The sequence below is a fragment of the Indicator indicator genome, chromosome 13, assembly GCF_027791375.1.
Source record: "Indicator indicator isolate 239-I01 chromosome 13, UM_Iind_1.1, whole genome shotgun sequence".
NCBI classification, from domain to species: domain Eukaryota; kingdom Metazoa; phylum Chordata; class Aves; order Piciformes; family Indicatoridae; genus Indicator; species Indicator indicator.
The window spans coordinates 5305058-5330902 of NC_072022.1; the positions used below are offsets into that span (position 1 = coordinate 5305058).

Consider the following 25845-nt stretch of genomic DNA (forward strand, 5'->3'; position numbering starts at 1 on the left):
AGATGTGAAAAATCTGCATATGGAGTCAGCAATAATAGGTAACTGTTAGATTGACATTCCATAACATACCATAAAATGAAACTCAGTTGCTGAGCTAATGAAAAGAAGCCATCTGTAACTAAACTATAACCTGCTATATATCTAAGAACTTCATGCACTTGCACTCTGCTGATGGTATTTTCATTGCAGTTACTGGAATCTTTGATGAATCACATTATCATATATAATTAAATCTTCACAGGATAACTCCTGTAGTTTATTTTGAGGCTTATTCAGTGTTTAGAGAGACGAGTTGTTTAGCTTAAGTTTTAAATAGAATGAATCACTCAGAACTATAATGAGATATAGTATGCTGTTTGTTTAGCTTAGATAAGGAGGGTACAAGCATCAACAGCAGTGGAAGGATAACAGCCTGCCATGAGACAATGAAGGAACTCAATAGCCAGAAGATGGCAGGCACCACTGAACCAAAGCATGAATGAAAAGTGTGTGAAGATCACATGAAGGTAGAATGCAGAGTCTGTAAAAATGCCCAGGGATTTCAGCTGGCTGAACATGAACAAGCAGCATGCTCATGTGGCCAAGGCAGCCAATGGAATCCTGGCTTTTATCAGGAATAGTGTGATCAGTAGGACCAAGGAAGTGATTTTATCCCTGTAGGCAGCACTGGTGAGGCCACATCTTGAGTACTGTGTTCAGTTTCGGGCCCCTCACTACAAGAAGGACACTGAGATACTAGAGCATGTTGAAAGAAGGGCAACGAAGCTGGTGAAGGGTCTAGAGAGCAAGTGGTGGAGTCCCCGTCCCTGGAAGAATCACATAGCCATAGTGCTTAGGGATATTGTTTAGTAAAGGACTTATCATGATCTTAAAGGTCTTTTCCAACCTATACAATTCTGCAATTCTGTTTTTATACATATATGTCACAACACGGTACAGGAGAGAAGTACATGCTAATGTAAAAAGACAAATGTACTGCATATACAACACACTTAGATTTATTACAGAAACCACTGGAAATTATCCAGACTGCTACGCTTCTTTCCCCAACAATCATATCCCTACTGCACTTTTGTTACTGAGCAAGCAGTATGAATGTTGTCTTGAACTTTGGAGACTACGGTATTGAAAGAATTAGGAGTTTTGCTTTTCTATTCCCTTTTAGTCTCTTTTTCCCTCTTCCTGGTTTTATAGATTGGATCTTAAACCGTGGCCAGCAAGAGAGAGACAGAAATCTGAGAAGATAATCTGCACATTCTTTGTTCAGTTGACTGGATGGCTACAATCTTTAGGTTCTGCCCTCCATACATGGAATGAGATGAACACATTTCAAAGGGTCAGATATAGTGGTCCCACAATAAAACTGAGACATTATCAAACACACGAACTGCCCCTGCCATCACTGGAATTTAAAGGTGGAAGATCCATCCTGTGGCCCCCAGCAAACCAAACAGGTTTGTGCAGCTGGGTTTACTGTGCAGCGTTATATGAAGTATTTTGCACGAATCTCGGTTCTGTGCTTTTTTCCTGGTGAAAAGCACCCCAAGCCACGCACGAATGGGAGGACTCCAGCCCCAGCGGGCTGCTGGACGCCAGCACACACAGGCCATGCTTTCCTCACGGTGCCAAGTCCCGCTGAGCCTGGGCGTCCTGGGCACTGGCCGGGTATACTACAGCCGACGCAGCGCGACGCATGTCAGCGAGCAACCGCTTAGCGGCAGGGCTGAGCTGCACTGGCGCTGGTACCAGGCGATAGCGGCGTAACCTCGGCGACAACCCTTGAGAACCCGCAGTGCTGCGAACCAGGAGAGGCGGCTCGGGCCGCGCGGGGTTACGGAAACCGCACTGCCACCAACAAGGTGGCATCTCGCCGGCCGCCCAGCACCGCTAGCACGGGCCAGCTGTAAGCAGGCCACATGCCGCTGGCAGCCGGTGAGTGCCCCTGCCCCGGGGCGAAAGGCAGAGAACATGGCGTCCGCAGATACGGACCCCGCCGCCCCCTACCCAGCCCTCACGACTCCGATGCGAGCCAAGGGTGACGAGTGGGTGAGCGCCGCCCAGCGGCTCGTCGCCCCGAGACCGCTCCTTCTTCGGCGCGCGTGCACGGAAGGACAGCCCCCTCCAGCCTCCAAGTCCCGCCCCCTCCATCTCCGCCCCTCGCGCGCAGCCCCACGCCACCCCAAGGGGGAGGGGCGCGCGCCACAGCACCGCATCACGTGCAACCAACCGCCGCGGCCGCCGGCTCTCGCGCTGGGTCACGCCCCTGAGTAGGCGGGGCCAGTGGCGGGAGGTGGGGACCCCCGGAGGGGGTCGGGCGGCTCGTGCCCACCTCCGTAGCGGCAGCGGGGGCAGCGGGGGCACCGGCGGCGTAGCCCCGCCTGTGGGGGCGGGGCCGGCGGGGCTGCTGGTACCTCCCCCTTTCCTGCCCCTCCCCCTCCCTGCCGTCCCCTCTGTAACTTGGCTGCCTTTTATCGGGCTGAGCGGTGAGGCGGAGAGTTTATTGGTGCCGGAGCTGCGGCGCGGCCAGGGCGGGAGCGACCGCGGCGGCGGCGGCGGGCGGGGGGGGGGCCTCGGCCCGGGACGATGCTGCGGCTGGTGTCGCTGAAGTTGGGGCGGCTGTACCGCTACGTGAAGCTGGCGGTGCTGGGCAGCCTGGCGGCGGCGCTGGTGCTGAACACGCACTCACTGCTGGCCTCGCTGCAGCGCAACGAGCTGTCGGAGCGGCGCTTCTTGCAGCTCAATAAGTGCCCGGCCTGTTGGGGCACCAGCTGGTGCCGCAAGTTCCTCAACGGGCAGCTGCGGCTGGAGAGCTGGGGCCGCCTCCGCCTTTTCGACTTCTTCAACGTCAAGAACGTCTACTTCGCGCGCTACGGGGAGCCCCGCGAGGGCAGCCGCCGCGTTGTCCTCAAGCGCCTGGGCTCCGCGCAGGAGCTTGCCGACATCGACACCAAGATCTGCCGCCGCGCTACCGGCAGGGGCCGCTGCGACCTCCTCCAGGCCCTGCACGCCACCGAGTTCGCCAGTCTCAACGGCGATGTGCGGCTCCTTACCCCCGATGCTGTGGAGGGCTGGTCGGACCTAGTGCACTGCCCCTCGCAGCGCTTGCTCGACCGCCTGGTCCGCCGCTACGCCGAAACCAAGGACTCGGGCAGCTTCCTGCTGCGCAACCTGAAGGACTCGGAGCGCATGCAGCTCCTCATCACCCTCGCCTTCAACCCTGAGCCGCTGGTGCTGCAGGTAAGCAAAGCGCGCCTGCCCCCGACTGCTCTCCTTGATGCTGCGCGGCCAAGCAGTGGCAGGAGGGTTCCTTTTTGGAAGCCTCGTGCCGCCTAAGCGTCCTCCGTGGCCTTTCCTCGCCCCCTCCCCAGCCGTGGCCGGATTGTTTTTTGCCGCCGCGCCGGGCGCACGCAGCTGTCTGCGGGCTGGGGATAGCAAGGAGAGGGGGACTCCTGGGAAGCGGGCCCCAGAAATAGCAGCGAGACGCTTGGCTCTCTAGATCTTTACCCTGACAGTGACTCCTATGTAACGATACCCTGAGGAAAGCGTCTCCACTCAGGGCAGGGGTGTATCTCTATGTCATTCAGTCTTCATAGTTTTTCTTCCTCAAAGAGTTCGCACATTCGGTTCCTGGTTAGCTTTCCTCGGTGCATTAAGATTTTAACTTGTTCTCCGCTCTTCTCGCCTTTCCCATGTAGCTTTTCTGTTCTGCAGCGAACGGTGAAAGCAAGCAGCTATTCCATGGGAAGCGGGGTGGGGTGGCTTGCTGCAAGGTAGTTAGATGCTTTCCGGTGGATTTATACCCTTCTTACCGTTAAGAGTTAAGCTTTTATCTGTGGTATCTCCCGTAACACATGGATTCCTAGGCAGCTCTGGGAATCGGTGGTTAGTTTTTAGGGTGTAGTTTAATAGATAGGGGGCAGAGAGTCTACTGTGATGCTATTGTGCTTTCCTTGTTAAAAGGAACTCGTTTGACATCGAGTTCTTATGTGAAGTGTGACCAGGTTTTGGTTTTCTGTTGGTAAAAACATAAATAGCTATTCTGTAGACGAAAAATGGAGTACCCAATAAATGAACAGTGTTTTCTTTTTAGCGGTTGCATATTTTGTATTCTTTCATTGGGAGGACCGGTTATGTACACAGACCAGAAGTGTGTGCTTTAACGTGTTATGTAAATTTTTACGTGAAAGTTTGGTAGGAAACTGTTTTATTCTGTGGCATCATTCAGGTGCTTCTATGGGATACCTGTTTAGAATGGGAGCTTTGTATTTTGGCTCTTGACACTGTTGAGGGAATTCCAAGTATGCCTTTAGTGTGTAACTTTGATCTCAGAATTGTGTCATCTAACCACTGAGCCCTCCTTGCCTTGATAAAAGGAATCTTTGCAAATGCATTTCAGAGCATCACTACATGATTACTGTTACAAACACCTGCTGTTTAGTGAGAGGCTAAGAAATATCTAATGCTCAGAAAGCAGTGCTGCAAGCTTTACCCTCCAGCAAATTTAGAATAATTTCTAGAGACTGTATTTATGAACTCTCCTTGATTAAAAATACCGGTTTAGGTAGTATGTTTTCTGCTCTTTAGCCTCTTTATGTACAGCTCTTGGGTTTTGTTTTCAAAGTAAGTTTCCAGTTCACTTCTCAGTGAACAGAGGGTACAGTATGTCTCCTACATTTTGCTGTAAAATTGCTCTTTAGCATGATGAAAAAGGAAACTCAGGTAAGAAAATCCAAACTGCTTTGCCTATTTGGAAGTTCTTTGAAAATTGATTTATTTGGGTTACATTGCATACAGCTTCTAGGTTTTGGTTTTGAAAGCTGGTTCCAATGTACTGAGCATGGACCTGGATGTCCAGAAAGAATTCTGTACATTTCATCATAATTTGTGGAGCAAATATATTCTTTACAGATGCAGGATATGGCACTGTTGCAGTATTTACTATTGTAGGGTGGATCAAAGGCAGTGGCCAGCACTGGTTGATTTAAGTGCCTTGATTTCTGTCAGCTTCTTAAATAAGCTGTGGATGATCCCTGAGGCTATCAAGCAAATCTGTTGAAGAGATGAAAATCTTTGGATGTGAACTTAACAAGCACTTTGCTTGCTGAGAGCAGAGCAGGTCATATTGGTGGGAAATAAGGCAGCCTTTACCAGTCCAGACTGTTGTAAAGTTCAGTCACCTCTTACCAGATCAAAAGCGTTTTGCAGAACCTTGTAAATTTTGGTGAAGAGGTATATCCTGGAAAATATTTCTGGGGAACTTCAGGCCAGTTTTGTGTGTTGAAACACTTCTAAGGTGTTCTCCGTTTTATGATATAGCATCTATGTGCAGCATGTGTGTGGGGTTAGACTAAGGCAATTACTTTATCACCTGGTGACCCTTCTCCAGCAGAGAAAGGGGATCAGGAAGAGGAGGGGAGACCCATGGGCTGAAAGGAAAACAGATTTAGCAAAACAGCCCAACTAATATCAATGCCATTATCAAGTATACAAACTTGTAATCCACCCAGCAAGTGTACAGCAATCTCAACAAATGAGAAGGGAGTTCTTAGGAGCAGTATGGTAAAGGACCCCTCCAGGGAAGGGGAGAAGCAGGAGAAGAACAGAGGAGCAATATCAGGAGCAAACTGCTTTTATAGCAAGTGTGATGCTCATGGTCTGGGATACACCTGTGAATCAACTCAGGTCAGCTGTCCTGGCTGACTCAGAACTGATGATAGACTGAAGCCCATGGCTGGCCTGGGATTCTGACCCAGAAAAAACAGGACATTTTCTGCATTATTGATGAGGTATTGGGTTGGGAATGAGATGTGGAAGCATGTTCTAAAAATCATTTGCTTCCAGGAAAGGAAACCTGCATGACATGTGAATAGACTTTAAATATTTAAAGAAATAATCAATGCATTTAGCCAGCGATGTCTGTTTGTCACCATAAGGAAAACATTGCTAGTTTTTCTCTTGAGCTTTTCATGAAACACTGTTATGACTGTTCAGAACACCATCATGAGTAACACTTTTGATTCAGAGGCAGAAATACCTCTAAACTGTGTCTGGTGCTTCGAATATCTGTGGTATTTAGTTAAGTTATAGGAACAGTCAGATGTAAATCATCACTGATTTTAAACCTCAGTCTTTGACTTATAATGGAAGAGTTACCATAGTCACCTACTAGGGCTAGTAATTTGTGAATTATAAGACTTTTTATCAGTGATACCAGGGATTTTAGCTTGGATCCTCTTTGGAGTATGGATTATTCCTAAAGTGGTGTTGCTTACAAGCTGCATATTGTCACAACTGATTTACAGCTTTCGCTGTAGGAAGTTGTCATGTAGGGCTTTAACCCATAGCATGATGCACTTCTGTTACAAGTCTTTGAACAGCAACAAAAGAGCACAGATGACTGTATTAATACACAGATTGTGTAAATTGCTTACTGTAATCCTAAATATTTGTATTTTTTAATAGCTCTCTTTTTAACCTTCTTTATCCATATTTGTTAAATGGTTGCTTAGGTGTACTTAGTGAAAAACTTAGTCTCTCTTGCCATTTTACTTCATGAGATGAAAAAAATACTGTTTTTCCTTCTGCAGAATCTTGCAAAACTAGGTAGTAATTCTCTCACATTTTTGGATCTAAATTCACATTTGAATGAAACAACATACATACAATTTGTTACATCTAAGGTGATGTTCTATATAAACATGAACAGCTTGTTTGGACAAAAGGGACAAGAAACCTTGTTGCTGCTCCTCTCAACTCATGTAATAGAAAACAGTATTTCAAATAGGAATCACTTGGAGGATAGGGTATGTGCATGACAACTGATTTATAATTGTGTGATGGCTATGTGCATCAAGCATTTGCAAAGATAGGCTGCCTAAAGTTGCCTTGTGAAGAAATAGCAGAATTTTTAAAATAAGTAGGATTACAGACTGTGAATATTCACTTCTTGCAGAATTCACAGAACCAGAATGGATGTAAATAGATTCATCCTCACTCTATGACTTTTTATAAACCACCCACCTTCTAGTTTGTCTTGTAAAAATAACTGTAGTGGAGAAACTGTTTTGGTTTCGGTGGTGTTTTTTTTGTTTGGTTTTTAAACTGTGGCATGCATTCAAATAATGGCTGTTACTCAGCTTTATGAAATAATATGATTAATTTTTGTCTTGTCTTAAAACTACAAACATAAGCTTACTGTTGCTGAACTAAAAACACTTGCTGCCTATTGCTGCATTCCGTAGAACTAAGTGTTGTTCAGTCTTTGACTCTTACACAAATTCTAATTTTTTCCTTTCTCCTATCATTTCTGAATAAGATTTTTTTCCTCAAACTCAAGTATTTAAACAGAAAGATTTGGGGAAATAGTTAGGCTTTCTCTAGACCTACCTTTTACTTACTATAGAGCTCCTTCACTGATCACTATTAGCTTCCAGGTTTCCTATTTAGAGTGACTGTGGCAGCCTCTTACCAGTTTCTTGAGCTGCTGTCACTGAGTCTGTAGCTGCTATTCTGTGAGCCATGGTATGCAACACCACATTGTCCAACAAAGCCTGTGGCAAAGTTGAAAATTTTGTAATTGAACACCAAAAAACCTGAAAATCTGACAGCAGAAAACAGGGCAAAGTGGAGAACTCCTTGTTTTGGGAGCTGGGGAGACTACAGTGTAACTCACTGCTGCTGAAGTAAGAAATTGTTTCTAAATAAGAAAATTATATTTTTCAGTGAAGTGGTTGTGTTTATCCTAAAGTCATCTGAAAACACAGCTAGGTGAAAAGACAGCTTCCATCTGTCCTGACATTACTGAAACAGAGGTTCTGTAAACTGTTGTCAACAGCGCACCTAGAGATGGTCTCAATCTGCCTTTTGTGCTGGCTGCTGTATTGGTCAACAGCACTGCCAGATGCACTGTTAAAGTAACTGGATTCACTTTGTCTTCAGAGAGCCTAAAGTTTTAGTGCAAACCTTGCTATTAAAAGAAAAGTAAATAAAATGCTTGTAAGTAACCTGTCTTTTTCAAACTACAGAAGATATCCCGAGTGCATTAATGCAACTTTGTCTTGAGCTGTAGCTTTTAACAGCCTGTTTAAAATAGAGATTCTTCAAAAATGATGGTGAATGTTTGCGTCTTATACGTAAATTACAAGTCTCAAAAACTTGTGTTTTGCTGACTCAAAGAAAAATTCCAATAGCTATCTGGAAAACAGCAGTATTTCTGCATTTTTAAAATAGATTGTGTAAATCACTGCCCTTCCCTCAGATATGTATTTGCTTTCTAAATACTTCGGTTTAAGGGCCGTTTTCTTCTCACAGCTTCTGATCACTGTTATTCCTTGTGGAAAAAAACAACCCAAACAAACAGTTGTATCTCTATTCCTAGTATAATTACCCTGCATGAACAGTCTGTTGCCACATAACCTAAAATTCTTTTGGTTTGTCTTAATGTCATCATTGGGGTTTCTGTTTGGTTTTGTTATTGGAAGAACAGTAATCGACATCTGCTAAACACATATAAAAACATCAACTGTGATCTCTTTTGGAAACAATTTCTGGTGCTGGTTTTACTCAAAGTAGCAATTTAGCAAAATATCTTACAGTATTATTTTTTTGTGCCACGTATAACTCAATAAGTAGTAAATAGGAAGATTTTTATTGCCTGAGATTTCTTCTTTTTTTTATATGCACTGTTCTAGTCATGGGTTGTTTTCTGTAGTTCTATTCTAAATACATTATTAAAATGCCCGAGGGTTTTCATACTTTTTAAACTTTATTACTCCATTTGGTGTTTCTGATTCATAATTCCTTTGCTAAACACCAAGTAGAGGATTTAAAATAGTTATCTGCACTACCTGATAAGTCCTCTAGTAGACTTGTAGTATTTAAGTCCTGGCTCATAGTTACTGGCATTTTGACATACTGAGTAGTATTTAGTGTGTAGCATTTTAAAATGTCAAATATTTTCTTTTGATCTTTATGAAAACTGATCTCGAACAAGGTTTTAACTTTGTCACTAGTTGTCCTTATCTCCAGTTTGTTTGAGGATTTTGATTATCTACAGTTTCATATTTCTTTTTCCATTTTTAAGATTCACTGTAATCTGCTGCAGATGATTATAAATCATGACTTCCTGCCTCCCCTCAAATTATTTCCATGTAGTTGGAATATTTTTTTTGCATTAAACATACTCGTTTCTGCAAGTGCTAATTTATGTAATTTATGGATAAATAGATTCCCCCCCCCGTGTTATATCTGTCTTAAAATTCTTTTTTACACAAATCAGTTGACTGACACCTGTAGAAAAGATAATCCAGAAAGCAAAGGATTTAAATTTTAAATATGAAAGTGAGGCTTTAGTATTTCTTGATTCCTGTTTTACATACTCCTGAGTATTGTGGAAAAAGGAGATGAATTTGTTGTCCATTCCTGAATTTCCATTCTACACATTTTTAAAAAGCAAAACTATCACTGTTCTACTGAATTAAAATTGAGTAGCCTTCTGTTAAAAGAATATTCTACTAATTTGTACTGAAAATTGAAGAGTTATTTTTTTGCATGGGTATGCATGTTTGGCCAGAACTGTCTCATGCTTGTCATGCCACCATATTTAATTGTGTTCCTTAAATGATCAAAACAGCTTTCTTCCTTTCTGCTGAAACTTTCCTAAAGTGAAAACGTGAGGAATGGTTTAGAATAGTCCAGAAATCATTGAAGTTGTTGTGGGGTATGTATTACAAGGAGTGACTGTCTTTAGGGGCTACCGAGAAACTGTCACTCTGACTGCAGTAGAAATCCTCCTGATACACTGTAACTCTCAGCAGTTTTCAGTAACAAAAAACTGTTATCCCACATTCCAAACCTTGAAATACCAGCGTTGTCCTTTGCTTCTGTTATGTCTGGTGTCGAGAGGGAGCTATGGTTTTGCTTCCCTGAGTGACTAATCGAGGCTGTGGTTTTGTCTTCCTTAACTTTATGCATGAACTTTTTCAGAAATAAGTGTATGCCATCTCTGCTAGGACTTCTTTATGGTAATACACTCCAAGCTCATAACTGAGGAGAAGTAGATGGTGTTCGCTTTCATCTGATGTAAACTTAATTAAAATACTTTTGTGAAGTACAGGTTAATATGTAAAGGTAAAAACCAATGTAATGTTCAATTTTCATTACAGTGGTTCTTGCATTTAATCATTATTTATTAATTTGTTAGGTGAAATTACAGATCGCTGATAACAATGTAAAATATAAATTTTATAGTTCAGGAGTTTAACCTGATTATCAAGAAACTTCTAATTCTGAGTAGAATTCTCAATGTATTTTGGTCCTACAGTGTGTCAGTATGTCCCCCTTGTTGGCATGAACTGTATGCAGGAACTGGCTGAAGTGTAATAAAACTGAACAAAAGTAAAATTAACTTCATTTCAACAGGAGTACTAATATTTGGAATACTCCATGAAGTCCACATTCAGTATATATTTCTATGGGAATTTCAGTTGAATGTCAACTGAAGTGGCATATATTTGAAAATTAAGTTGTTTTCATTATACTCACTAGCATCCACAAATACTTTTGAATACATATTTTCTAGAATGGAGATCAGTTCCTGATAAAAGTAGGCATCTCTGTTAAGACCATGCAATTTAATATTCTTTGATTTTTAAAAATTTAATTGTAAAATCACATCTCTAGCTCTTTGTGGTTTCAGAGCTTTCCTTATTTGCCTTGGTGACTAATACAACTGCCTACTTTAGTTTACACTGCATAATCAAGTGTACTCTGTGAGAAAGAAAAACTTTTTTTTTCTTTTTTTTGAAGAGTAGCAGATTTAAATTCTACTTGCCAGACCAATGTTGTGCGTGGACAAACACAGTTTAGTAGGAATATTTTAGCAAAGGTGTCACAAAGAGTGTGGTTTTTGCCATGCAAGTCTTCAGAGTCATAAGTCCTTACTCTGTTTTGCATGCTTTATTATATATATTTTTTTAAGTTTCATCATATTTAAGATGTAGCTTTTGGGTTGTGGTGTTTTTTTTTTTTTGTGGTTTGGTTTTGGGGTTGGTTTTTTTTTTGGACTCAAAATTGTTATTGACATGTAGCATCTTCTGAGTAGTTTTGAAAATGAAAAGCTTTGTTTGGACTTGTTAGGATGAATTATATGCTTGGTGATAATTGATGAACCTTTATTCTTTTAACTATTAATTCAAAGGGGATTAATGTTATTGCAGATTACAACAGACCATATCAGTTTGTAAGCCTTCACTGAACTAATTTGCAGCTCCTGAACATACGAAACTAATGGCAGATTTGTAGATCTTCTCATGTTTAGGCACAAGTGAGGAAGACAAATGCAGTGATAGTGTTTTATGCTTCAGTGCAATGAAAAATTCATTTTACTAATTCTCAATATTCTGAGAATATAGTTTGCTGGGTTTTTTTTAAAGACATGAACACTGTATGATTCTTTCAGGAGCAAAATGTCCATTGTCCAGTTGGCAGGGTTTGTTTAGGTTTTTAAGCCTTGCTGAGAGAGAGATTGGGTAGCTACACTAATTAGGGCAACTAAATTATTTTTTGAGGTATTTGTACTGGGAATGGAGATAGCAGAAGTTTTTGTCATCATTGCTATTGTCCATCTTTCTGTTAGAAGAATATGTATATTCCTCTTGAATAGAGAAGGATAACTTTAATGAGGGAAAACTGAAGCTACCTGTTCATAGTTTTACATATGCATTACTGTATTTTGAAACACTTCAGAAAGCTTAATTGTCTGTGGTTTCCATGGCATTTTTGTGTATATTCACAGATAAAATGTGAGTGGGTGCATTAGAATTGCAGATTCTTTTGTCAGATGTTTTTGGTTTGGACCAGGACCTTAGTTTTAATATTATCAAATGCACATTACAAGTCCTCAAATAGCATATTCAAGGACAAAATTACCTCATTAAATATTTATACTAATTGGAGAATTCAAATAGAAAACTAAAATCACACAGGATCACAGAACATTAGAGGTTGGAAGGGACCTTGAAAGATCATCTAGTCCAAACCCTCTGCCAGAGCAGGATCACCTACACTAGGTAACACAGGACTGTGTTCAGGTGGGCTTTGGATGTCTCCAGAGAAGAAGACTCCACAACCTCTGGGCAGCATGTTCCAGTGTTCTGTCACCCTCACAGTGAAAAAATTTTTCCTTATGTTCATGTGGAATCTTCTATGCTCCAGCTTGCACCCATTGCCCCTTGTCTTATCATTGGACCTGGCTCCGTCCTCCTGACACTCACCCTTCACATATTTATGACCATTAATGAGGTCACCCCTCAGTCTCCTCCAAGCTAAAGAGACACAGCTCCCTCAGCCTTGCCTCATAAGGGAGATGTTCCACTCCCTTCATCTTTGTGGCTCTGTCCTGGGCTCTGTCAAGCAGTTCCCTGAGGTCCTTCTTGAACTGAGCCTAGAACTGGACACAGTATTCCAGATGCAGCCTCACCAGGGCAGAGTAGAGGAGAAGGAGAACCCTTCTGGACCTATTAACCACACCCCTTCTAAGACACAATGATTTTACACATCATGGAAATCTGAGACTTTTGGCAGCTGTCTACCATGCTTTTCACTTCTAAATGCAACTTGTTCATGGAAAACTTTTAATGACCACACGTTTGTGTCATATTGGATTTCAAAATGTCAATGAATGAAGTGATAAGTACTCATGTTATCTTCAATTCCATCTACAAAGATGTGTTCAAAATAAAATAGTACGAAGTTACAGATCTCTGCTTACTGAGACAACAGATCTGGACTTCAATTAATATTCTTGTCAGATTCACTGAGTGGATATAAAACTGCTGAATGAGGCACTTGTGCATATTTTTATCCCCTTCTTCGGCTGCTGACGTGGGTAATGAAGTGTATATGTACATGCCAGTTGGAGGTGAGCCAAAACAGAGATGTTTGTACATGTGCAGATGTTGGCAGGATTCCCTGCTTTCCTGTTGTCAAAAGATCTTTTTATTGCCACAGTGTTACAAATATATCTGTTACAGTATGCCATGCAGCTATTTTACCTAGTAATGTTTGGGATGTTCACTTAATAAAGTAGACTGCTCCTGGAATTTCCTGTGTGTAATGAAATGAGTGTACGCAAGGCAGGAAGTGTAATAGGTGTGTTTTGAAGATCAGTGTACCATTGTGACAAACACTATACTTTCAAAATACCTGCTACTGCTGGAAAGGAAAGGCCATTTTACCTCCTTTCCTTTCTTCTGCACCTAGATATTTGGGCCTTCTTCTATTTGTCAGTGCTACCATGATGTGGTGTGATAAGCTGGATCAGGCCACTGATCCAACTGAACACCAGCCAAGCAAGTACTAACTGCATTGCTTTCCTAATGATATGAAGGGAGGGATTGAAATGACTGTGCTTGATGGGCTGGAAGGGATGGACACCTTCACTGAAAAAGGTAGCACAGCCTTTGCCAGATTCCACTGTTCGTGGTTGAATTTATATTTGCAGAGGGAGGCAAAGGCATTAAGCAAAGCAGAATTAGAATATAGGAGGTAGGTAGAAAAGGAGTCTGATGGTCCAAAGTCATACCTAAATAAAAACATTTAGGCTTCATATCTGTCACAGTTGAATATATTGCATTGTGTGCTGATAAAATCCTGTAATATGAAAATGTTGTGCACGTTTGGTGAAATTTTGCTCCAGTTGAAGATGTAAACTTGTATTTATAATAGATGGATAAAGTAGACTTGCATGGGTACACACTTTTGGGCTTCCCTGATAGGAAGCTCTGTGGCCTTTTCTGAGAGATAGTGGTAGGCAATATTTTGAATTTTATGTATGCTACTTGATCCCACTCACTGGAAGGAAATATTTTCTTTCCTGCCTAGAGTTCTCTGAGGGTTAGGCCTTAACACCATCTCCTTGTTGCTTCTTTTTGAGTGAAATGACACATTCCCTTGTAAAGAACTAGCTTCATTTGATGAACAGCAAACCTAAAATCTCATTTTGGTGGTTATGCCACAGGCACGAATTTTTCTTACAGTGGTAGAGTGGGGAACACTGAATTACTATATACTTCCGTTTTGGGAAGGTTATTTTGCTAACAACACCAACAAAAAAGCACACCAAAACCCCCAACCAAATAAAACACCAGCTGGGGCCTCACCAGAGCAGAGTACAGGAGGAGGAGAACCTCTCTCAACCTACTAGCCACACCTCTGCTAATACACTCCAGGATGCCATTGGCCCTCTTGTCTGCAAGGGCACATTGCTGGCTCATGGTCATCCTGTTGTCCACCAGGACTCCCAGGTCCTTTTCCCTAGAGCTGCTCTCTAACAGATCAGCCCCCAACCTGTACTGGTCCATGGAGTTGTTCTTTCCCACATTCAAGTATCTACACTTATCTTTGTTGGATTTCACTCAGTTTCTGTCTGCCCAACTTTCCAGCCTGTCCAGGTCTCACTAAATGGCAGCACAGCCTTCAGGTGTGTCAGCCACTCTTCCCAGTTTGGTGTCATCAGTAACCTTACTGACAGTGTCCTCTGTTCCCTCATCCAGGTCACTGATGAATATATTGAATGGTACTGGTCCCAGTACTGACCCCCGAGGGACTCCACTAGTTACAGGTCTCCAATTAGATTCTGTCCCATTGACCACAACTCTGACTTTTTTTCCTTCAACCGCTTCTCAATCCACCTCACTACCTGATCATATGGACCACACTTCTTCAGTTTGGCTGTGAGGATGCTGTGTAGATGGTGTCAAATGCTTTCCTGAGATCAAGATAAACCACATCCACTGCACTGCCCCCATCTATCCACCTGATTATGTCCTCTTAAAAGGCTGTTGGGTTGGTTAAACATGACTTCCCCTTGGTAAAACCATGCTGACTGCTCCCAATGACCTTCTTAGCCTTGATATGCCTTAAACAGTGCTGAGGAGATGTTGCTTCATCACCTTTCCAGGGATGAAGGTGACCAGTCTATAGTTACCCAGGTTGTCCTTCTTGCCTTTTTTTGGAGACTGGAGTGACATTTGCTTTCTTCCAGTCCTCAGGCAGCTCTGCTGTTCTCCAAGACTTACCAAAGATGATGGAGAGTGGCCTAGCAATGACTTCCACCAGCCCCCTCAGCACCCACAGGTGCATCCCATCAGGACTAATGGATTTATGAGTGTCCAGGTTGCTTAACTGATCCCTGACCCAGTGCTCATCAACGAAGGCAAACTCCTCCTTTATCCTGACTTGCTCTGGGTCCTAAGGTGTCTAGGGCTCCTGAGGATGGTCTATAGCAGTATAGACAGACAAAGAGTATGGTGTCATTGCTTGATAATATACTAATCTCTAAGCCCATAAAATTAATTGTGTCATCCTCAGGACTGTATTGGCCTATGTGGTTAGATCAGGTGATGGAAATAGAGTAGAAGTCCAAATACTTGGCACTCCAAAAGCTGTGAACCTATTCTGTTGTTAATGTGGGTCTGGTGTCTTTTTTTTTTTTTAATGCTTGTAGTGTGTTACTGCTTTTCAGTCTCTTGTGCTTGCTATTTGAGACATTTTACTTCTGATAAAAATGCTATGAAACAAAGTATGTGCATAGCGATTCAGTGGTAGATTGTTAAGGGGTACTATAAGTGAAAGTAACCCTGAGATTTCTTTTGTACTTCTTCAATTTCGTGTTCAATTGTACTTCAATTCTGTGACCCTTTCTAGAAGAGATCTTCAAATGTGAGTATCCTTAAAGAAATCTGATGAACTGGTAAAAAATGGGGAGGGAGGAAATGTTGAAGAGAAGGAGGTGTAATTTTTATGCACTTTTGTGTTACTAAAAAATTGGTATCAATTAAACATATCAGATGAAAAGTTATCTTGGTGGGAAGTGTACTTTCCTTAGTGCAACAGATGTGTGTGAAATACCAATGGAAAATGAGGGTGGAATCATACATATATATGTGAGTATATGTAATACGTGGAAACCTAGGTAGGGGTTGTGTATTATTTCAATTCCTCCAACTCTTTACTAGTCCAGCAAGGCCTCTTGCTCACACAAATGTATTTGTTTTGTTTTGTTTTTCCTTTCAAAACTTAGAATGATGGAAATGCAGTGTAGTATCGGTGGGTATTTACAAGTGTCTTTTATAAATTGTATTGAACAGCCTTTTAAAATCTAAGCTGGTTTGTATTAATGAAAGCTTTAAAAAAATCTTTCTATATACAGAGTTTTCCATCGGATGAAGGTTGGCCATTTGCAAAGTACTTAGGAGCATGTGGAAGAATGGTGGCTGTCAATTATGTTGGAGAAGAGCTGTGGAGTTACTTTAACGCGCCGTGGGAGAAACGAGTGGACCTGGCCTGGCAGTTGATGGAAATAGCTGAACAGCTGACAAATAATGACTTTGAATTTGCACTCTACCTCCTTGATGTCAGCTTTGACAACTTTGCAGTTGGACCAAGAGATGGGAAAGTTATCATTGTAGATGCAGAAAATGTTCTGGTAGCAGACAAAAGGTTAATCAGACAGAGTAAGTGTCTCCTTTCTCTCCCCTCCCCCCAGATTTCTACCTTCTTCCTCTTCAAGCACAATATTTAAAGTATGTGTAGCTGCTAAATACCCATTTTGGTTAGTTTATAACTAGACTACTAATTAACAAGCTAATTAACTTTCTTCAGCAATTAGGCTACTAATTAACTTACCAATTTGTCAATTTCATGAAGTGTTGAGTTTACCTGAATTTAATTTACGTATGCTTGTAATCTCTGTAGGCCTGCTTAAATGGAGAAATGGGAGTGGGAGGAAAGGGTTTGGATGTTGAAATGACTTTTACAGAAGGATGGACAGATACAGGCAGATGGGTTTACTGACTAGTCTACCTTAGCTATGAGATTGCTTTCATTTTTTCCAGACATCTGTAAGGATGGAAGTCTTGGCATTCTGTTTTCTGTGAATGACAAAACAGTCTTGCTGCTCACTTTGCCTTAATTACACTGCCTGTCTGTGGCTTTGTTGTTCACATTGGTGCTCTGTAATAATGGAATGGAAGGAATGGGTAATTTTAGTGCTCTTTCCAAATGAGAATAGTGAAAAATCATTGTTCTGTCATCTGTAAAAGCTCAAAATAATGGCAGCAGGAGAGATGTTTGACAGAATGGCATTACGTAGGTTTACATTCCTTTTGAGTTTGTAAATAAAACTTTACAGACCTAAGAGCTAGAGACATTGAACATGAAATCCTATGTTCTGCAGAAGTTCATGGCAATAGGCCAGGTCATTCCAGTTTGCCTTGGGTGAATGGAGGTTTTTTTAAGCTTTGCAAACAGGATTCATATGCTGAACTGCAGAATTAAATTAACTTGAAGACTTAAAGACTGTTTGATATCCATGCACTTTTCTACAAGGAAGTATGTTTTGGGGATTTTTTTTTTTTGATGGTGTGTGGGTTTATGTTTTTTTTGTTTTTTTCCCTTTTGTTTGGTATTTTCATGGGTTTTTTTGGGGTTTTGGGTTTTTTGTTTGGTTGTGTGGTGGTTTGTTTCTTTTGTGTGTATTAGCTTTATAATGTGTTCTCAGGGGTTCTAGATTAAAATTATCTGACCCTACCAAGAAGTCTTCTTAATATATTGGATGTCCAGTACATTTACTTCAGTACTTATGGGCCACACAAACTTTTGTTTTTTCTCTCTTCATTTTTTTCTTCTTCTTCTTTTCTTTGACTTTTGAACTCTGAAGAATCTGATATTCACATGGAATAGGATCCTGCAAGTAGATCCTTGCAGAAGCTGAATGCTGAAAGTGCCGCATGCTTACATCTGTTGTCTATAGTTCTCAAACTAATTTGGATCTATCCAGGATTTTGCTGCATGATCTGTAATCTAACAACTAATCAAGAACACAGAAAACAAATGAGGACACAAAGTTCTCAGTTATTGTATAAACTTAATATTTAATACTGACTTCATTAGTGTTCTGGAAAGTTTAATTGAACAATCTCTGCCTGGAGTAGTTAATACGTGAATATGTGCATTCTGTCCGGTTGTATCTATGTGGGATCTCATAGCTGAGTTTGCAGGAGTCCTTTTTACCCATTCTCCTTTGTTGCTGGCTTTTTCCCTTTTGACGTCTGCTGTTCTTGTGTAAATTTTGTATCACATTCTTACAGTTTCAGAAGTCATCCTTCTGTACCCTTTTCTCTAGACTGGCTTGCAGGGCACAATGAATGGGTAGGCTCAGTAGTTAGCTTAGAGACTAAATTTTTCTTTTTACATCATAGTGCTAAAAGACATCTACAAAACTACAAGACTCCATAAGGATGTCTTCTTGAAGCTGGTAGTAGTCTAGAAACTTAAGATGAAAAGTTTTTTAAGAAGAACTAGTAAGATCTAGTGTGAGGTGTCCCTGCCCATGGCAGGGAGGTTGGAACTAGATGATCCTTGTGGTCCCTTCCAACCCTGGCTGATTCTTTGATTCTAAGAATTCAGGACATCTCACATTAACTAACGTTTTGTATATTTCTGTTGTATAAAATACTTTACATAGGTCACGTTTTAAGTTATAAGTTTGTAGCAAGGCCACTAATTACGCCTTTAAATTTTGACAATTTTTATATATAAAGAGTTTATACCTGTACATAAATGCCATGAGTTTTGTGTTTTGTTTTTTTTCTTTCTTCAAAGACTGTATGTGATGCATCTGCTTTTTTTATACACACTTCTAGTAACTACCATGTCTAAAATAAGTAGTTGGAAGATACTGTTTCAGAAGTTTAAGGCAATTACTTTACAATATATGTTTTTTGTTCACTGGTAGACCACTTTACCATGTTAGTTCTCAGGGCAGCTGGAGAAATCAGATCTATGCTGCTAAAATGAACCGTGTTGCTTGCTTGTTTTTCTCTTAAGTTCAGCAGTGGATCCTTCTCTTGCATTTGTTTGTGCTACATTTATTTCCTCTAGGCATGTGTGTGAATGTAGATTTCCTGTGTTTGATTTCATGTGTGTAGTGGGCTCTTTTTTTCCTGCTTCCTTCTCTTTGCTATCCATTTTACCCTCTTTCTTTCTTTCCCCGCCCGCTCCCCCCCCCCCCTATTTTTTGTATTGCTATGACCATTTCAGCAAAAGGGGATGTCAAACTGTCAGATAGAAGCTCAGGAGTTCATCTAAACGAAGTTGGTTTCTAGTTTTAAGTATTACCAGTTTGCTGTGTATTGAGCTTCTGATTGTATCATACATGTGTTCTTTCCTACTCTCTCACTTTATTTATTTTTACTGTCTCCTTACATTTCACAGATAAACCTGAAAACTGGGATGTATGGTATGAAAGCAAATTTGATGACTGTGACAAGGAAGCTTGTCTGTCCTTCTCGAAGGAGATTCTTTGTGCCCGCGTCACTGTGGACCACAACTACTATGCTATTTGTCAGAACCTTTTATCAAGACATGCCACGTGGCGTGGCACTTCTGGAGGACTACTTCATGACCCCCCAGCTGAAATTGCCAAAGATGGCCGACTGGAGGCCTTGCTGGACGAGTGTGCCAACCCAAAGAAGCGATACGGTAGATTCCAAGCCGCGAAAGAGCTGCGTGAATACCTTGCACAGTTGAATAGCAACGTGAGGTAGTCCACAGAGAAAACGCTTTGCAACTATGGCTGAAACACTGTTGCAAAAACACTAAACAAAGGAAATGTTGAACTTAGGTATTAAAAAGAGAAAACAATAAAACCCACAACTACTTTATCCTTTTTTTTTTTTCCTCTAAATGCCATAAAAATGTGTAATTTTATGGTGTTATAATGGTTTGTTTGCAAACAGACAAGGTACTTACTGAATTAAAACTTGAGCAACTATTGACTCTTCTCTCTAACTACTTAAAAGGGAGTAGGTCAGAAAAGACTGTGATAGCTTAATTGACAGCTTGTGTGTCAGAGTACTTTACGTAAAACTGCATTAGTGTCACAGTTTTGTGAAGCTGATGTTCTTACTTGGAAAGTCAAGTTTTAGCCTGATGGCCTGTTTTAAAGGCCTTTTTCCTGACATTTTGTCATTTTTGTGTTTGTTTAAACACCTTGAAGTGGCATTTGCATCCAGGTAAATCTAGCTGTCTGCATTGTTTCGAATTTAACAAGCTTTCACGTTAATACTGTGCAGTACATTCCTATGGTGAGTGCAGGATTCCCATGTTTACTGTCTAATTTTAAGGGGTTTTACACTGTATTTTACTATGCTTTGACATTGTGGGTTTTGTTTCTGTTTTGTTTTTAGGATTGTCATAAACTCAAATGTCATTTGAACTAACATTCATTTGATGTCTTTTGTAGTTCTGACATTGGAAATATTACTTAATGTAATTATTGTACAAAACCTTTACCTTCACGCTAGTATCTATACATGACTGGTTTTAGCAGGAAATCATGGTATGAGCAAACTCTTTTAACGGAGATAGTTTAAGAATTGGAGAGAGACTACAATAAAAGGATTTATGATAACTTAAATTGGGGATAGAAGCTTGACTAAAAATACAAATTCACCAGTCCAGTGTATTTAAACATAAACCAAAGAAAATGGTTTCATTTATTAGTTTCTAAACTAAAACAAATAGTGGAGGAAAAAATGCTGTTCTGCAGTGAAGCTAATCATTCTCAAAATTAAAATTTCAGTGGTCCTTTATTACTGTTTGAAGAACTTATAAAACTATATGCTTATGCTAGAAGCAACCCTTAATATGAATAATGTCTTGAAAGTTAGTCCAGTTAACATCATTCCAATTCTGTTCAATTCAAGTGTAGTGAATTTTACAGAATATTCTTCATTTGATTTACGAGCTCAATTGGTTAAGCTGTATTCAGTCTAGACTCCTTTTCTTGAACTGTTTGACTGTTCCCAGTACAATTAAAATTGAATTGTTAAGGTTTGTATAAATCTGGAGTTGTTCTCATAAGTTACAGTTTTTATAAAAACCTTAGTTACTGTTGCAAGAATTCACTTCAAAACTTGCTCCTATTTTTTTTTTTAACCAACTAGCCTAATGCTTCATTTTTCTCAAGTCTTACTCATAAAAAGATACTCTTAGGCAATGTATGCATATTGCTTCTTGTAACAGTAATGAAGGAAAATAATATTCTTTTTTGAACACATTTGAGAAATATTTTGTTCAAGCTAAATAGAATTCTGAGCAAGGTAGCATGTGCTACTTTCAAGAGCAAAGTTAGTATGCCTCTCATACTGTGTCAAAAGACTGGTGTAAACTTTTACCAAATTGCTGCAAGTGCATGGTGAGGAAAATGGCAAACTCACTGACTGCCCCTTCCTTCTGAAAGCTCAGAAAGTGGAGCCATGTAAAGATGCACAGTGCTTTTTGGTTTCTTAGATTAAGGCTATTTTAGAATTCAGAATTCTCACCTTAAGCCATCTTTGCCTATGTAGTTCCTAATTTGCTTCCAATCCTAATTTGCTTCCAATTTGTTTTGTTTTCTGAAGTTAGAAGCCCAATACAGACTCTAGTTTTTATTTCTCCCATTGTTTGAAAACACTTTTACATGCTTGCTCTGTCAGAGCAGTACATTTTTCATCAAAATCTACTTATCTGAAGAAAATAGACATACTCTCAGACTAGGCAACACAATCGTGCTATAAAAGCCTTGATTTATCACTAAAGTTGATGGGGTTTGTTGGTGGGTTTTGTTTTTTGTTTGTTTGCCTGTTTATTTGGGGTATTGTTATGTTGTTTCTTTTGTGTTGGGTTTTTTTTTTATATTACCACATTTCTCAGTGACTCTATGGAGTATGGTTGTTAATGTTGTAAAGAAGCAAGCACTGCCAGTTTTGGTTACTACTCAAGGCAGTTCTGTAAATATCAGAATGTCCTATCAGGTCTGCTCTGAGGTTTCTTTCCCTCAGAAGTGAGTTACTAAAGCTGATTATAAAAGGAATTTGGAACTTAGAAAAACCTAATTAACCAAACAAAATCAAACCACCCACAAACATCCCACCCCCAAACAAAACAACAACAACAAAAAAACCACTACAGGGAAAACATTGTGGAGAGCAATAAATCTTGTTCTGTTTGCACCTATCAGATATTTATTGTACAATAACAATTTATATTTTTAGTCATTGCCCATTATTATTGATGAACACAGTGAAATATTTTTGAATGAATTGTTTGGGGCTTGTATGTGCATTGCAGTTGTCTTTTTGTACTGTAAGTTACTGTTTGATTGAAATATTTTATCAAAACTGTCTTCCTGTGCCTTTATATTACAAGTTGTTTCTGCAACTTCTAATTATATTAATAAAGAATACTTTAAGAACCTCACCTCACACTCTTTCAGATCAGTAAGTCTGTTAAGATTGATTTAGTCTAGGATGCATTCAAATATGCACAGAACTAGTTCTTGTAGTGTTGCAGAATTCACTGTTGTCAAAAGCGACAGGGCACCCCTCCACTACCCCCTATTCTTCCTAGTAGACTGATCTGAAGTATGGAATATTTTTGGTGATTATTCTAAGTAGGACTTAGGGCTTGATCATCATTTTTGAGAAAATATATCTCTATTCTAACTGAAAGAAAATATTTTCAAATTAAACAAGTTGATACCATCTCTATTTTAAAAGAAACTTATTTTTCCTTGTTTTTAGAGTAATTTATATTGCTAGTACCACTGTCTCTTCAGTACAGTATTATAGCAATTAATGTAATATAAATGCATAATGACTTTTGATGTTTCTCTTTTATTCTGGATTGTTGAGTGAGGATTTGTATTTGAAACTAAGCTCTGCACTTAACATTGGAGCCTATGTTCCATTTAGACTTCCTGACCTGTGGAAATAATAGGAGCAATGTCTCAAACACTTGCATATTTTAATTATTTTTTTTAGCTGCACTCCTGCTGCCTCATCTTACATCTCTGTGAACTGCAAACATGCAGAGTGAAACTTGTAGACTTTCCAGTGTGCCTTAGAAGTCAAGATCATTATGATTTTAAGAACAAACTAACATGAATGTTTGCTGCACCTTTTCTTTGACCAGCTTCCAGAGTATAGCATGGCCTGATCCTTGAAATTCAAGACATGGTATGTCTGGTACTTTCTTACTAGGTGCTTTTTCATTGTGAAATTCTCTTATGAGATGCATAAAATATGTTAAGTTGTGTTTTCTACTCTGATTTAGCACAGACTAGATTAAAAGTAATTTTATTTAAGTTTATTACAGCAGAACAGAAGTTTATTACTTCGTTTACCTTTTAAAGACACTAAAATATTTTTGTCCTTTACACTGAATCTGTTTTTGTAGAAACCAGACGTGGTGCTTTCATGGATGCCTTTTTCTTTCCATATAGCAGGTCAGAATTCGGTACTAAGTTGTAAGCTCTTTTGTTATTTGTCTCTTTTTTGGGACCTGTGATTTAGAGATTAGACTCTGAAACCTCTGTAAAATGCACGTGTCTAGTGAGTATCAGAAATGTTCTGTTAGAGAAGAATACTGTCAGTTTGAGGATTTGGTGTACAGCCTCCTTAAACTGCTTTTGAAGTTCCTCATGGTTTCTTTCATACCTCATAGTGTTTAAAAATCTAGTCCATCAAATGGAAATTTCATTACCATTGATTTAATCTTTTTTTTTTTTTTTAAACTTGCAATATACAGACCTGCTAATTTATTTGATAGTCTTCGTCTGACTGGTTCACTCACTTTACTGTTAGTATCACAGATATTTCTGCTTTAAATATCTGCTGGTTTTTGTTTCCTTATTTCCAGATCGTGTTCAGAGGTGTACAGCTAGTTTAAGCAGACCTTTATCTTCTCCTAGTTTTGTTTTAGGGTGTTTTAAAATTTTTTTCCTGTGCTGATTTGTCACTTTGATTTCAGTGTGACTCTCCATGTCTGACAAGCCTTGGCTTGCCTGGGGTTCTTCAAGGCATCAAATTATTTTTATATTTCATATTGAGTTTTATGAACACATTCCACTATTCAGCCAGGCAGATGTGGTTTTGGTAGCCTGACTTGTACTGTACACTACACTAATGAGCTTTTGCTAGATGGAGAAAGGCCCTGTGGCTGCAGGATGCCTTTGTAGAGTGTGCATGTAATCTTAGGACAGTGAAAAGTGGTTTTCTGGCAGCAGCTGAGTCTGTTGTTGCCATGCTGGAAACAGGAGGATATACCTGTTCTGTGTGGTTGAAAAGCTGAACACGTTTCAGGAGCATTGGTAATGAGCATTTGCTATCAAATGCTGACTTGCATGTTCAGGTCAGAGCAGTAGAGTTCTGACTTTGGAGAAAGATATCTAAGGCCGTTTTCTATATTTGGTGGGTTAACTGCAGTCTCCTGAGAACAGAAATGTGAAAGAAGAATATACTTCAAAGCAAAACAGACATTATTAATATGCATCTTGTGTTCACATAGAAGAGCATTTTGGGGTTTGTGTTGGTTATGAATAGTTTGGCTACTAGTCAGACACTTTAAATGCACATCTTTCTATTCGGAACATGAGGCTTTGGTATATGTTTAACTTTCACTACAGAGTCTAATTTTGATAATATTAGTGGTTAGAGCATCTATTTAATGTGCCCTTGTTATAGCTACAGATTCCCAAACGGATGCCTTGTATCTTTTGACGGGAATGGAATTTCCAAAATGTAGTGCATTTGTATTTGTACTTTTTTTTTTTTTCCTCTCCAAAAATAATTCTGAAACTTGTCAAAATAGTTGAGCAGCTGATTTCTTTGCTGCCAACCATTAATGCAGTTTAATTTTGGCTTGATAGTTCTCATCTTTGGTTGTTCAGACTGCGCTAGGAATGTCTGGGTTTCTGTAAAATCTAGCAGTTCTCAGCATGCAGCTATGTCATCTAGACCTTAACTGATATCTTTTCCTTAAAAGACAACAAAGTTTTCTTATCTCATGGGTTTTTTTGGTAGTTTCTTATGTTAATTTTTTTCCTTGCTGTTACAAATTAACTCTTAGTTTCACTGTGGGAAGAAGGGGCTATCTCCATCTGGAGAGAGCACAAAGAAATAATAATCAGAATTCTGTTGAAATAAAATGTCAGAGGAATATTTTGAACTTGCTGACTTTAGTGCCTTACAGTACAAAATTAGTATGCCAGTAATAGGCTTAATTATTTCACTTTTAGAATATCAAGAGCAGTTCAAGTTGTTTACATAGATACACTCATTTTAAAAACTGTATTTTGAGATGCTTGAGCCTAACATGCTCGTTGCTTGCTTTCCCAAGGGTACATTTAGAGCTCTGGCAGAAAGCAGATGTAGTTGTCAACAACTTTTAAGAATTGCTGTCTTTGAGGGAGCTCTTTCTTTATCAACAGACAGCACACTTGAGTGAGTGAGCAGAGAATGTTTGTACGGTCAGCACACAAAGTTACAGCAATATGGCAAAGCATACCTTGGGTTTTAGCTTCTTGAAACTCATCTCCTGCTTCTTACCTAGTTCTAATCTGGACCATTAATCTGTATATTTTTAAAAGAAACTCTCTTTGATTACTGTTTTATAAATGCTATACATGTGAACACCTGACCTTTTTTTTTTTTTCTCACTAATTCTGGCAGCTGTCAGATTGTTTTGGAGGAAGATGAGACTTGAAAAAGGATGGAAAAAACATGCTTCTTTCTGAGACTACAGTCTTACATTCTGACTTGCATGCTGTTGATTGTGTTTGGTTTTGGTGGTGCTGCTGTTTTGTTAAAGAAATTCCTAGTTTACAAAGGAGGAGAACTTGACAGGGAAGACAAACATTTTAATGGCTATCCCTTCAGCTGTTCACCTTCTAACCCTTCTCAGCTGTACATACTGTTACAGTTCCCCCTAGTCTTTTTTACAATGTCTTTTACAATGTCTTTA

The 25845-nt window shown here is 39.8% G+C and overlaps 1 protein-coding gene across 1 annotated transcript; it reads left to right on the top strand.

The window, feature by feature from the left end:
• The first annotated feature begins 2583 nt into the window (after positions 1-2583).
• Positions 2584-19706, top strand: DIPK2A (divergent protein kinase domain 2A). The gene is made up of 3 exons (XM_054385910.1): positions 2584-3237; positions 16211-16514; positions 19276-19706. Exons 1-3 carry the CDS (start codon positions 2584-2586, stop codon positions 19605-19607), a joined length of 1290 nt encoding a protein of 429 aa, XP_054241885.1. The 3' UTR covers positions 19608-19706.
• Positions 19707-25845: the final 6139 nt, after the last annotated feature.

Coding starts and splice junctions, on each gene's coding strand:
- DIPK2A (XM_054385910.1), top strand. CDS start 2,584: ATGCTGCGGCTGGTGTCGCTGAAGTTGGGGCGGCTGTACCGCTACGTG. Junction 3,238..16,210: donor CTGAGCCGCTGGTGCTGCAG/GTAAGCAAAGCG, acceptor TTCTATATACAG/AGTTTTCCATCGGATGAAGG. Junction 16,515..19,275: donor CAAAAGGTTAATCAGACAGA/GTAAGTGTCTCC, acceptor TACATTTCACAG/ATAAACCTGAAAACTGGGAT.